At 42.3% G+C, this 15034-nt stretch overlaps 1 protein-coding gene across 7 annotated transcripts in view; it reads right to left on the bottom strand.

The window, feature by feature from the left end:
• Positions 1 to 14577: 14577 nt before the first annotated feature.
• Positions 14578 to 15034, bottom strand: part of EHMT2 (euchromatic histone lysine methyltransferase 2) — a 46372-nt gene continuing 45915 nt past the window's right edge. For all 7 annotated transcript variants that reach the window (XM_044305182.1, XM_044305186.1, XM_044305185.1 and 4 more), the window contains one exon: positions 14578 to 15016. In XM_044305182.1, the coding sequence (XP_044161117.1) occupies positions 14797 to 15016 (220 nt within the window). In that variant the 3' untranslated portion in view covers positions 14578 to 14796. The remainder of the gene's footprint in view (positions 15017 to 15034) is intronic.

Genomic DNA, 15034 nt, shown 5'->3' with positions numbered 1-15034 from the left:
CAGGGATATATACACACTGTACACAGGGATATATATATACACTGTACACAGGGATAGATATATATACACACTGTACACAGGGATATATATACACTGTACACAGGGATATATATACACACTGTACACAGGGATAGATATACACACTGTACACAGGGATAGATATACACACTGTACACAGGGATAGATAGATATATATACACACTGTACACAGGGATATATATACACTGTACACAGGGATAGATATACACACTGTACACAGGGATAGATATACACACTGTACACAGGGATAGATAGATATATATATACACTGTACACAGGGATATATATACACTGTACACAGGGATATATATACACACTGTACACAGGGATATATACACACTGTACACAGGGATATATATACACACTGTACACAGGGATATATATATATATATATATATATACACACTGTACACAGGGATATATATACACTGTACACAGGGATATATATACACACTGTACACAGGGATATATATACACACTGTACACAGGGATAGATATACACACTGTACACAGGGATATATATATATATATATATATATATACACACTGTACACAGGGATATATATACACACTGTACACAGGGATATATATATATATATATATATATATATATATACACTGTACACAGGGATAGATATACAGTGTACACAGGGATAGATATACAGTGTACACAGGGATAGATATATACACACTGTACACAGGGATATATATACACACTGTACACAGGGATATATATACAGTGTACACAGGGATATATATACACACTGTACACAGGGATATATATATACACACTGTACACAGGGATATATATACAAACTGTACACAGGGATATATACACACACTGTACACAGGGATATATATACACACTGTACACAGGGATATATATACAAACTGTACACAGGGATATATATACAGTGTACACAGGGATATATATATACACACTGTACACAGGGATATATATACACACTGTACACAGGGGGATATATATACACACTGTACACAGGGATATATATACACACTGTACACAGGGATATATATATACACACTGTACACAGGGATATATATACACACTGTACACAGGGATATATATATACACACTGTACACAGGGATATATATACAAACTGTACACAGGGATATATATACACACTGTACACAGGGATATATATACACACTGTACACAGGGATATATATACAGTGTACACAGGGATATATATACACACTGTACACAGGGATATATATACATAGTGTACACAGGGATATATACACACTGTACACAGGGATATATACACACTGTACACAGGGATATATACACACACTGTACACAGGGATATATATATATATACACACTGTACACAGGGATATATACACACTGTACACAGGGATATATACACACACTGTACACAGGGATATATATATACACACTGTACACAGGGATATATACACACTGTACACAGGGATATATACACACTGTACACAGGGATATATACACACACTGTACACAGGGATATATATATATACACACTGTACACAGGGATATATATACACACTGTACACAGGGATATATACACACACTGTACACGGATATATACACACACTGTACACAGGGATATATATATATACACTGTACACAGGGATATATATATATACACTGTACACAGGGATATATATACACACACTGTACACAGGGATATATATATATATATACACTGTACACAGGGATATATATACACACACTGTACACAGGGATATATACACACTGTACACAGGGATATATACACACTGTACACAGGGATATATATACACACTGTACACAGGGATATATATACACACTGTACACAGGGATATATACACACTGTACACAGGGATATATATACAGTGTACACAGGGATATATATATATATATACACTGTACACAGGGATATATACACACTGTACACAGGGATATATACACACACTGTACACAGGGATATATATATATATACACACTGTACACAGGGATATATACACACTGTACACAGGGATATATACACACTGTACACAGGGATATATATACACACTGTACACAGGGATATATATACACACTGTACACAGGGATATATACACACACTGTACACAGGGATATATACACACACTGTACACAGGGATATATATATATATATATACACACTGTAACCAGGGATATATATACACACTGTACAACAGGGATATATACACACACTGTACAAGGGATATATATACACTGTACACAGGGATATATATACACTGTACACAGGGATATATATATACACTGTACACAGGGATATATACACACTGTACACAGGGATATATATATACACACTGTACACAGGGATATATACACACACTGTACACAGGGATATATATATATATACACTGTACACAGGGATATATACATACACTGTACACAGGGATATATACACACACTGTACACAGGGATATATACACACACTGTACACAGGGATATATACACACTGTACACAGGGATATATATACACACTGTACACAGGGATATATATACACACTGTACACAGGGATATATATATACACACTGTACACAGGGATATATATACACACTGTACACAGGGATATATATACACACTGTACACAGGGATATATATACACACTGTACACAGGGATATATATACACACTGTACACGGATATATATATACACTGTACACAGGGATATATACACATACTGTACACAGGGATATATATACAGTGTACACAGGGATATATATACACTGTACACAGGGATATTTACATACACTGTACACAGGGATATATACACACACTGTACACAGGGATATATACACACTGTACACAGGGATATATATACACACTGTACACAGGGATATATATACACACTGTACACAGGGATATATATATACACTGTACACAGGGATATATATATACACTGTACACAGGGATATATACACATACTGTACACAGGGATATATATACACTGTGCACAGGGATATATATACACACTGTACACAGGGATATATATACACACTGTACACAGGGATATATATACACTGTACACAGGGATATATACACACACTGTACACAGGGATATATATATATATATATATATATATATATACACACTGTACACAGGGATATATATATACACACTGTACACAGGGATATATATATATACACACTGTACACAGGGATATATATACACACTGTACACAGGGATATATACACACACTGTACACAGGGATATATAGATACACTATACACAGGGATATATATATACACTGTACACAGGGATATATATATATACACACTGTACACAGGGATATATACACACAGTGTACACAGGGATATATATATACACTGTACACAGGGATATATATACACACTGTACACAGGGATATATATATATACACACACTGTACACAGGGATATATATACACACTGTACACAGGGATATATATACACACACTGTACACAGGGATATATATATATATATATACACACACACACACTGTACACAGGGATATATATACACACTGTACACAGGGATATATATACACAGTGTACACAGGGACATATATACACTGTACACAGGGATATATATACACACACAGTACACAGGGATATATATACACTGTACACAGGGATATATATACACTGTACACAGGTATATATACACAGTGTACACAGGGATATATACACACTGTACACAGGGATATATACACACTGTACACAGGGATATATATACAGTGTACACAGGGATATATATACAGTGTACACAGGGATATATATACACAGTGTACACAGGGATATATATACATAGTGTACACAGGGATATACAGTCATGTGAAAAAATTAGGACACCCTTTGAAAGCATGTGGTTTTTTGTAACATTTTTAATAAAAGGTTATTTCATCTCCGTTTCAACAATACAGAGAGATTAAAGTAATCCGACTAAACAAAGAAAACTGAAGAAAAGTCTTTTCAAGATCTTCTGTAAATGTCATTCTACAAAAATGCCTATTCTAACTGAGGAAAAAGATAGGACACCCTCACATGTATTCCCTCTTAAATTGGCTCAGATCTCACACAGGTATATCACACCAGGTGCACATAATTAGTAGATCGTTACTCTGCATGTTGAATGAGGCTTGCCCTATTTAAACCTCAGACATTTAGTTTGGTGTGCTCCTGACTGTTGAAGTGAGAGTGAGCACCATGGTGAGAGCAAAAGAGCTGTCAGAGGACTTCAGAAAAAAGATTGTAGCAGCCTATGAGTCTGGGAAGGGATTTAAAAAGATCTCAAAAGATTTTGAAATCAGCCATTCCACTGTCCGGAAGATAGTCTACAAGTGGAGGGCTTTCAAAACAACTGCCAACATGCCCAGGACTGGTCGCCCCAGCAAGTTCACCCCAAGAGCAGACCGCAAGATGCTAAAAGAGGTCTCCAAAAACCCTAAAGTGTCATCTCGAGAACTACAGCAGGCTCTGGCTACTGTTGATGTAGAAGTACATGCCTCTACAATCAGAAAGAGACTGTACAAGTTTAACTTGCATGGGAGGTGTGCAAGGAGGAAACCTTTGCTTTCCAAGAGAAACATCGAGGCCAGACTGACATTTGCCAGAGATAAAGTTGACAAAGACCAGGACTTCTGGAATAATGTTCTTTGGACAGATGAGTCCAAAATTGAATTATTTGGACACAACAGCAGAGGACATGTTTGGCGTAAACCAAACACAGCATTCCAAGAAAAGAACCTCATACCAACTGTGAAGCATGGAGGTGGAAGTGTCATGGTTTGGGGCTGCTTTGCTGCAGCAGGACCTGGTCAGCTCACCATCATAGAATCCACGATGAATTCTACTGTGTATCAGAAGGTGCTTGAAGAACATGTGAGACCATCAGTTAGAAAATTAAAGCTGAAGCGGAACTGGACCATGCAACATGACAATGACCCAAAACATACTAGTAAATCAACCAAAGATTGGCTGAAAAAGAAGAAATGGAGAGTCCTGGAATGGCCAAGTCAAAGTCCAGATTTGAATCCCATTGAGATGCTGTGGGGTGACTTGAAAAGGGCTGTACGTGCAAGAAACCCCTCAAACATCTCACAGCTGAAAAAGTTCTGCATTGAGGAGTGGGGTAAAATTTCCTCAGACCGATGTCGAAGACTGGTAGATGGCTACAAGAACCGTCTCACTGCAGTTATTTCAGCCAAAGGAGGTAACACTCGCTATTAGGGGCAAGGGTGTCCTATCTTTTTCCTCAGTTAGAATAGGCATTTTTGTAGAATGACATTTACAGAAGATCTTGAAAAGACTTTTCTTCAGTTTTCTTTGTTTAGTCGGATTACTTTAATCTCTCTGTATTGTTGAAACGGAGATGAAATAACCTTTTATTAAAAATGTTACAAAAAACCACATGCTTTCAAAGGGTGTCCTAATTTTTTCACATGACTGTATATATATATATATATATATATATATACACAGTGTACACAGGGATATATATACACAGTGTACACAGGGACATATATACACTGTACACAGGGATATATACAGTACAGACCAAACGTTTGGACACACCTTCTCATTCAAAGAGTTTTCTTTATTTCCATGACTATGAAAATTGTAGATTTACACTGAAGGCATCAAAACTATGAATTAACACATGTGGAATTATATACATAACAAAAAGTGTGAAACAACTAAAAATATGTCATATTCTAGGTTCTTCAAAGTAGCCACCTTTTGCTTTGATTACTGCTTTGCACACTCTTGGCATTCTCTTGATGAGCTTCAAGAGGTAGTCACCTGAAATGGTCTTCCAACAGTCTTGAAGGAGTTCCCAGAGATGCTTAGCACTTGTTGGCCCTTTTGCCTTCACTCTGCGGTCCAGCTCACCCCAAACCATCTCGATTGGGTTCAGGTCCGGTGACTGTGGAGGCCAGGTCATCTGGCGCAGCACCCCATCACTCTCCTTCATGGTCAAATAGCCCTTACACAGCCTGGAGGTGTTTGGGGTCATTGTCCTGTTGAAAAATAAATGATGGTCCAAGTAAACGCAAACCGGATGGAATAGCATGCCGCTGCAAGATGCTGTGGTAGCCATGCTGGTTCAGTATGCCTTCAATTTTGAATAAATCCCCAACCTTGTCACCAGCAAAGCACCCCCACACCATCACACCTCCTCCTCCATGCTTCACGGTGGGAACCAGGCATGTAGAGTCCATCTGTTCACCTTTTCTGCGTCGCACAAAGACACGGTGGTTGGAACCAAAGATCTCAAATTTGGACTCATCAGACCAAAGCACAGATTTCCACTGGTCTAATGTCCATTCCTTGTGTTCTTTAGCCCAAACAAGTCTCGTCTGCTTGTTGCCTGTCCTTAGCAGTGGTTTCCTAGCAGATATTCTACCATGAAGGCCTGATTCACACAGTCTCCTCTTAGCAGTTGTTCTAGAGATGTGTCTGCTGCTAGAACTCTGTGTGGCATTGACCTGGTCTCTAATCTGAGCTGCTGTTAACCTGCGATTTCTGAGGCTGGTGACTCGGATGAACTTATCCTCTGCAGCAGAGGTGACTCTTGGTCTTCCTTTCCTGGGGCGGTCCGCATGTGAGCCAGTTTCTTTGTAGCGCTTGATGGTTTTTGTGACTGCACTTGGGGACACTTTCAAAGTTTTCCCAATTTTTCGGACTGACTGACCTTCATTTCAATGATGGCCACTCGTTTTTCTTTACTTAGCTGCTTTTTTCTTGCCATAATACACATTCTAACAGTCTATTCAGTAGGACTATCAGCTGTGTATCCACCTGACTTCTCCACAACGCAACTGATGGTCCCAACCCATTTATAAGGCAAGAAATCCCACTTATTAAACCTGACAGGGCACACCTGTGAAGTGAAAACCATTTCAGGGGACTACCTCTTGAAGCTCATCAAGAGAATGCCAAGAGTGTGCAAAGCAGTAATCAAAGCAAAAGGTGGCTACTTTGAAGAACCTAGAATATGACATATTGTCTGTTGTTTCACACTTTTTTGTGATGTATATAATTCCACATGTGTTAATTCATAGTTTTGATGCCTTCAGTGTGAATCTACTATTTTCAGAGTCATGGAAATAAAGAGAACTCTTTGAATGAGAAGGTGTGTCCAAACTTTTGGTCTGTACTGTATATCTATAAGAGACTAGCAGAAGGACCCGGCTTCGCACGGGTATATTTCATCTACGGCTGTAGCAGGGTTAACACACATGCTTTATGAGACATGTTATCTAAACTAAATGCAACTAAATGCGGCAAGCAATTGCTTTTCAATGGCTTTTGCTTCAAGATAACGCGATGAGTTAAGAAATTAGAGTTAAGAGTGTGTGTTACCCATGCTACATCTGTATCTCATTTTATGTTTCTGTGTGTTGTAAAAAGATATCGACCGTTTCCCCCATAACAGTGACCTCTACAGTACCCGCCCATTTAACAATGACCTTCACAGTGCCCGCCCCTTTAACATTGACCTCCACAGTGGCCACCCCTTTAACATCGACCTACACAGTGCCCGCCCATTTAACAGTGCCTGCCCCTTTAACATCGACCTCCACAGTGATCGCCCCTTTAGCATTGACTACCCCTTTAACAGTAAACTTCACAGTGACCGCCCCTTTAACAGAGACCTCCACAGTGCCCGCCCATTTAAAAGTGACTTTCACAGTGCCCGCCCCTTTAACATCGACCTCCACAGTGCCCGCCCATTTAACAGTGCCTGCCCCTTTAAGTGACCTCCACAGTGCCCGACCCTTTAACAGGGATCGCCCCTTTAGCATTGACCACCCCTTTAACAATGGCCTTCATAGTGACCGCCCCTTTAACAGTGAACTTCACAGTGCCCGTCCCTTTAACAGTGACTTCCACAGTGACCACCCCTTTAACAGAGACCTCCACAGTGCCCGCCCCTTTAAAATTGACTTTCACAGTGACGGCCCCTTTAACAGTGACTTTTACAGTGACCGCCCCTTTAACCGTAACTTTTACAGTGACCGCCCCTTTAACAGTGACTGTTCCTTTAACAGTGACTTTCACAGTGCCCACCCCTTTAACAGTGACTTTCACAGTAACCTCCCCTTTAACAGGGACTTCACAGTGACCGCCCCTTTAACAGTGACCGCCCCTTTAACAGTGACTTTCAGATTGACCGCCCTTTTAACAGTGACTTTCACAGTGACCGCTCCTTTAACAGTAACCGCCCCATTAACAGTGTCTTTCACAGTGACCGCCCCATTAACAGTGTCTTTCACAGTGACTGCCCCTTTATCAGTGACCGCCCCTTTATCAGGGACCTTCATAGCGCCCGCCCCTTTAAAAGGACTTTCACAGTAACCATCCTTTTAACAGTGACTTTCACAGTGACCGCCCCTTTAACAGGGACCTTCATAGCGCCCGCCCTTTTAACAACAGTGTCTTCCACAGTGACCTCCACTGTGCCCGTCCCTTTAATAACAGTGACCGCTCCTTTAAGCAGTAAACCAAAATGGCTGGGTTGTTATGGAAACCTGGAGTAGAACTGTGTTTAGAACAATGCTGGTCATTTTTTGGGGAATATCTCAGGAACGGTACGTCCTAGAGAGCCGAGACCCCGTCTAAACCTACCCGGACACCTGATGTACCTGTGTGCATAGGCTCATTCAGACAGCCGTATGCTATCCGCAAAAATGCAGATCCGTTTTTTTGCGGATTAGATGCTGACCCATTCACTTCTATGGAGCCCTTTTCTACTCCTTTGCTCCGCAAAACGAATGAAACATGTCCTATACTTGTCCGTGAAAATCAGGACATGGCCCCATTGAAGTCTATGGGTCCGCCAAAATACTGAATGCTATCAGTTTTTTTGCGGATCCACAAAAAAACGGATAGCATTCAGTATTTTTGCAGACAGCTTACAGCCATCTGAATGAGCCCTAACAGATATATATATATATATACACACACATACTCACACATGTTCGAGTCACAAATGTACAGAGCTATATACACTCAATGCTATACGCGCACAGACATATCTTACCTATAGAGTATATATACACACACACTGTACACTATTATATTGATCCCAAGTTCCCAAAATACGATCCGGCTCAGGCTACGTGTCGTGTGCAGGGAAAATCGCGCCATTGCATCTGTTTTTTAATAGTGTCGCAGTGAGAAGTGCAGCATTCCCGGGACAGGAAAATCGCAGGAATGTGAACACGGCCGTGTTCTTGGACCCAGGACACACGTCGCAGCTTCTCTGGACTAGCTGCAGCTTTTCTAGATCTTGGCCGTGACAACTGTCGCTCCACCACAGATAACTGTGTACCACTGTAGACACTGACGTGAACGGGGCCCCCAGAACCGGGATGTCACAGATATGTTACCCCCCCTTTCTTTACGACGTCCCCAGAGCCTTGTTTTTGTGACTTTTTCGGAAGCTATAGTTCATAAATTTAGTTTACATCCCATTTATGCAATTTTTTCACCAACTTCTCAAAAGTAGAGTAAGATGACAAAAAAGGCAAATCTTTGTTCAAAAAACATGCACAAAAATGTTTTATTTTTCCGCATAAAACTATTTTGCCTTTTAGCGGATTGTTGACTGGAGACGCTCTGGAAATTGATCTTCCACATAGAATTGTTCGTGGAAAACCGGAGACATGTGGAGGGCAGGAAAACGGAAGCAAGGACCAAAGACAGATTCTTCAAAGACATCTTCATGGCTGAAACCATCTTGTCACGGATGTCATCATGGACGTGGACGTGTGGTATAAGGCCTAAGACTAATCGGGGCAGAACCTAGGTTCATCACCCTGGAAACCTGACACTGTGAGCCAAGGTGTTAACCCCTAGTTTTTCATACAGTGCCATTAAGTACACAAACATAGTAAATCACAACATTAAGGCCGCATTCACAAACACGTGCATTTTCACGGACCACGATCCGTGAAAACCCGTCCTGCTGAGTGCACAGTGTCATTGGTTGCTATGACGCCATACGCTTTGTGCCGCCGCCGCTATACGGTAATACACTCGCATAGATCATGTGTATTACTGTACAGCGGCACGAAGCGCATGGCTTCATAGCAACCAGTGGTGCTGTGCGCTCGTACACTCAGCAGGACAGGTTTTACAGCAATTAACCCTTTGCAGTAGTCCCTCTGGTGTACTGCACAAGTGAGTATTGCCAACTATGCCCTTCACCTGCTTGTCCCCACACCAGACAACACAGGGGAAATCACCAAGGAGCAATTGCTGGCGGGTCCATAGCGTGCTAGGATAATATGCTATATTAGACCAAAGATGGGGCCCTCCATGACATTATTATCCAAGGGCCCACAGACACGTGGCGGAAGCCCAGCTATTAGATCAGTGGGGGTCCTACCGCTGGCACCCCGACTGATCACAAAAACAGGGGCCCCGTACCCTCGCAGCCCCCCTGAAATGAGAGGCGCTGGTGGTCGCACATGCACACGGCCACTCCATTAATTTCTATGGGAGTTCCGGAGAAAGCAGAGTACAGCGCTCCCTAATCTCTAGAATTCCCACATGCATTTGTGACCGGCAGCTCTGTTCATTTCAGAATTATCACGATTGGTCGGGGTCCCAACAACTGGAATACCCCTTTAGTCCAGTCAACGAGCTCCGAGTAAACAATATATAGACAGGGGGCTCCTGCCATACAAAACCCAGTTTTTTCGCCCACTTCTAGGTGTGGCTTACACAGGACCCACCTATTTTACACCCTGGGAGAGGCAACATTGCTCAGGAATGTCTCCCTGCAGATTCCGAACGGTTGGCGGTTCAAGTCCACCGCAGCGCCATTTCATTCAAGCTCATAGAGAAAGGATCCGAGGGGTCAAAGACTTCCATAATCCTTAAAGGGGTGGTCGGAGGCACGATTAGAATAATAAACAGCTTACCAACGTGCACCCCGCACAGCCGCTCTATTTTCATGACAGCAGCCATGACATCCCGTATACCGATACACGCGTCCACTGCTGCCAATGACTGGCCTCAGTGGTCTAGTGCTGGACACCGATGAGGCCAGCGATTGGCTGCTGCGGTCAGGTGATGTCATGGCTGCAGTTAAGGGGGTAGCAGGGAGAATAATCTTTTACTTATTTCCCTGCCTTAAAAAAAAACTCTGACGCCTTTTATATGACATTTGCATAGGGAAGAGGAAGCCGCCTCACCGCTGCCTTTACAAAAATAATAGTGAAAGATAGAGAGATAGTGTACAGGCGAAACTCGAAAAATTAGAATATCGTGCAAAGTTCATTTTTTCAGTAATGCAACTTAAAATGTTAAACTAACACGAGACTCGTTACAGGCAGAGCGAGATATTTCCAGCCTTTATTTGTTATGACTTGGATGATTATGGCTTACAGCTTAGGAAACCCCAAGGTCACAATTTTGAGGTCCCCCTTTGCTCAGGGGGTATGGATGAATTAGCTAAAACTTGGAGCCTAGAATATTGAATCTTTTCACAAAATTCTAACTTTAAGCTGCATTAATGCAATTCCTTTTAATTTGCATTACTGAAATAAATGGACTTTTGCAGGATAGTCTAACTTTTCGAGTTTCACCTGTACAGGTTTTTCTAGATTCCATAAGGAAATAGTTATCAGAAAAAAATAAATAGGTCACAGCAACTTTTTTCCGCATTTTTGCATTATTGTGTTCCGAGAACCAAGACTTTTATTTTTCCATCAACACAGCCGCATGAGGGGTTTTTCTTTTTGCGGAACAGCAGCACAGTTTTCTGAAAAACGTATTCTTTTCTGGGGGGAGGGGATTTAAAAAACAAAAACAAAAACAAAAAACACTAACTCCACAATCATTTTTGGTGTTTTGATTTAATGGGGTTAAAAGCTTTGTTCCATTACGACAACCTATCACCAATCCAATCAGCAGGGATCCAGGGCCCCCACTTATTACCCAAACGGGGTCCGTGCTCCCCTTTGAACGGAGCAGCGGTCACGTATGTGTGCCTCACTCAGCTCTACATAGTAATCTGCCGTCTCCTGCACTCCCATAGAGTTGAACAGAGTCGCAACGAGCATGCTTGTCTGCAACTCCATTCAAATGGGGAGCAGGGGCCCCAATGCCGTGATGAGCGGACCCCTGCCAACCAGACAAATCCCCCCATCCCCTTTAATCCAGCATGATTATGGAGATTCCATTTTTTTTTTTATTGTACATATTTCAAATTTTATTTTACTTTTTTTTTTTTATTACCTTAGATTAATTTTTGCAGGATGACTTGTATTTTTTTATGGACCAGGGGGGGAATGAATGAACAGAAAAAACTGAAAAGGGTGAAATCCACAAAAATATTTGACATGCTATTAAATTTGAAAACCACATAACAGGTCAATTTCCACACGGACTGTCATACACCTTGCTGGTACTGTAATACGCAGTTTTTGCAACGTGTATTCTGCAACGTGTGCAGGTGGTCTTATAAAGGAACATAACACTTTTGGATTGCTTTTTATTCTATTTTTTTGGGTGGTGAATACTCAAAAAACAGCAATTCTGTCATTTTTATTTTTTTTTTTTTACAGCGTTCACTGTATGGGATAAATTACATAATAGTTACACATTGCAGGTCGTTACGAACGCGGCGATACCAAAAAAAAAAAAAATATATATTATATATATATAAAATAAAAAAATAAAAGAAAAAAATAAATATAAAAAAAATACTTTCCCACCTGCGTTCGGTGCGGATCTGTCTGGTATCTGCACAGACAGATCCGCACCTATAATACAAACGCTGGTATCCGTTCAGAACGGATCAGTTTGCATTCAGTTCAGCGGAATGGAGGCAAACTGATGCATTCTGATCGGATCCTTATCCATTCAGAATGCATTGGGGCTGAACTGATCCGTTTTGGGCCGCTTGTAAGAGCCCTGAAACGGATCTCACAGGCGGACCCAGAAACGGCAGTGTGAAAGTAGCCTTACTTATTAGGCAGGCCTTCAGCTGCAATGTACAGACATTGGCACCCAGCGATCTCATTTACAGAGGTGCCGATGTTTTCCCCGGAAGAGGCTCCGTTTCTCACCCACTTAAATGCCGCAGTCCGATATTGACCGCGACATGCAAGCAATTTAATGGCTCGGATCGGCACTTCTGCTGATTCAGGCCATTAGAGCAGCAGCCCAGCTGTTATGATATGAGAGGTCCGAGCTCTTACTCTCCTCTGAATGGGAGTCCCGTGCAGCGCTTGTTCTAGAATGTGGCATCAGCGCCATCGTTACCTATTCACACAATTACATGCCTGGAGTAAAGGCAGATTAGTGACGGATTAGGCTACAAATTAACAGAAATTATAAAAAGCGGCAGTTGCTTCCTCTTGTAGTAAAAGGACAAAAAAAAAAAACTTGAAAACAGGATAGAATACAGAACGTAACTACTGTTGCATGGTACACTCCTGTTACTTGTTTACACTGAGTCACGCACCCATGCCCACGAAGGGTTAAACAAGCGGATGACAAATGTACCTCCCCCCCCCCCTCTACAGCTCTTAATACCAGAGTTTGGAGATTTTTACTGCGTCTGGCATCCAGCTGGAAAGGACATTTGGGAGGATCGTCGAGAAGGCCTGTCATCCGTGTTCAACCAATGAACAGCGATGAGACCGCTGTCTGCCGTACTGATTGGCTGAGAGCAGTAGATGTCCTTTCTAGGTAAATACCAGGGGACCTAAAGCAGCGATCAATTGATTGCTTCGTATACCATAAATAGTATATCAAAGCCTTACTTCCCGGCAGATCAGGGTCCATTGTTAAAGGGGTTTTCCGGTGGAAAATAAAAAATTGGTGGCAGCGGGCTTAATGGGTTAGAAAAATAACTAACCGAGCTCCTTTTCTCTCGCTGGTCCATCTTCACACACAGGAAATGCCTGCTCAGCCCATCACCAGCCACAGCGGTGACCCACCTCAACCAGGGATTGGCTTAGCAGGACCTTTCCTGTGTGGTGCGATAGGACCAGGAAGTAGATGCGGACCCCGGCAGCGGATTGGTAAGAGGGGTATCCAGTGTAAAACACTCTGAGCTTGCTACCACCAATTTTTTATATCTCACTTGTAGACCGTAGGCAACACAGCTTTTGTGACTGTGCTGCTGCAGAACACCTTTAAGCTTCCAGCTGTCATAGCAAAGCATTGGCACCTCGTGATGAACAGAGGTGACCCCCCCCCCATAAGTGGCAGTGCAGGAAGAGTTAATAACACAGAGCTGGGATATTTGTGTGTACACAGACCTACCGGAGAACACGCACTCCACCCACAACTGTAGCGGATCCATTAATCTCTGCTGAAAGAATCGCTTCCTACCTATTTACCATCTACTTTTCACTTTACTACTGAAGTGAATCAAGGATGACAGACGTGCAAGCATGGACGACCCAGCGGAGCGCTCTGCACACAACATGGCCGCCACAACCAGAGGACAGACCCGTGGCTGCTAGATACCGAATCACACACGCTGAGTGGACTCTCCTATGTATAAAAAGTCATGACCTTTATTTCATTCATGAGACCGGATGATTTACATGATCAGGCAGGAGAATCGTGGACAGGGCAATGCTCTGCAAGATCACTACTTTGTCCTTGGGCAGGACCATCTGTGAGCAGCGTGATGCTCTGCAGGATCTCAGACCAGAGGAGAGAAGATCTGCAGGGTTCCTCTCAAACTAGGCTCGGAATAGGAGAGTCTAATCTAGGATACGGGCTGAGGAGGTGGAGGAGGAGGGGGAGGAGGAGGTGGTGGAGGGGGAAGGGAAGGAGCAGATATGGGCACTGAATCGGGAACCTCAATGCGGGCGAGGCGGCTCTGCTCCAGAGCGATGGCTTCTGCTGAGTGCTTGCACCTCTCTGATCCACACTGACAGGTAAAGTATTTGCTCTTGATGTCCCAGAAACGATCGCCGTAATCAAACCTGGAAAGATAAGAAACA

Source organism: Bufo gargarizans, chromosome 9 (genome assembly GCF_014858855.1).
Source record: "Bufo gargarizans isolate SCDJY-AF-19 chromosome 9, ASM1485885v1, whole genome shotgun sequence".
NCBI lineage: Eukaryota > Metazoa > Chordata > Amphibia > Anura > Bufonidae > Bufo > Bufo gargarizans.
The sequence above is the reverse complement of the archived record's forward strand: the minus strand, read 5'-3'. Positions and strand labels throughout refer to the sequence as shown.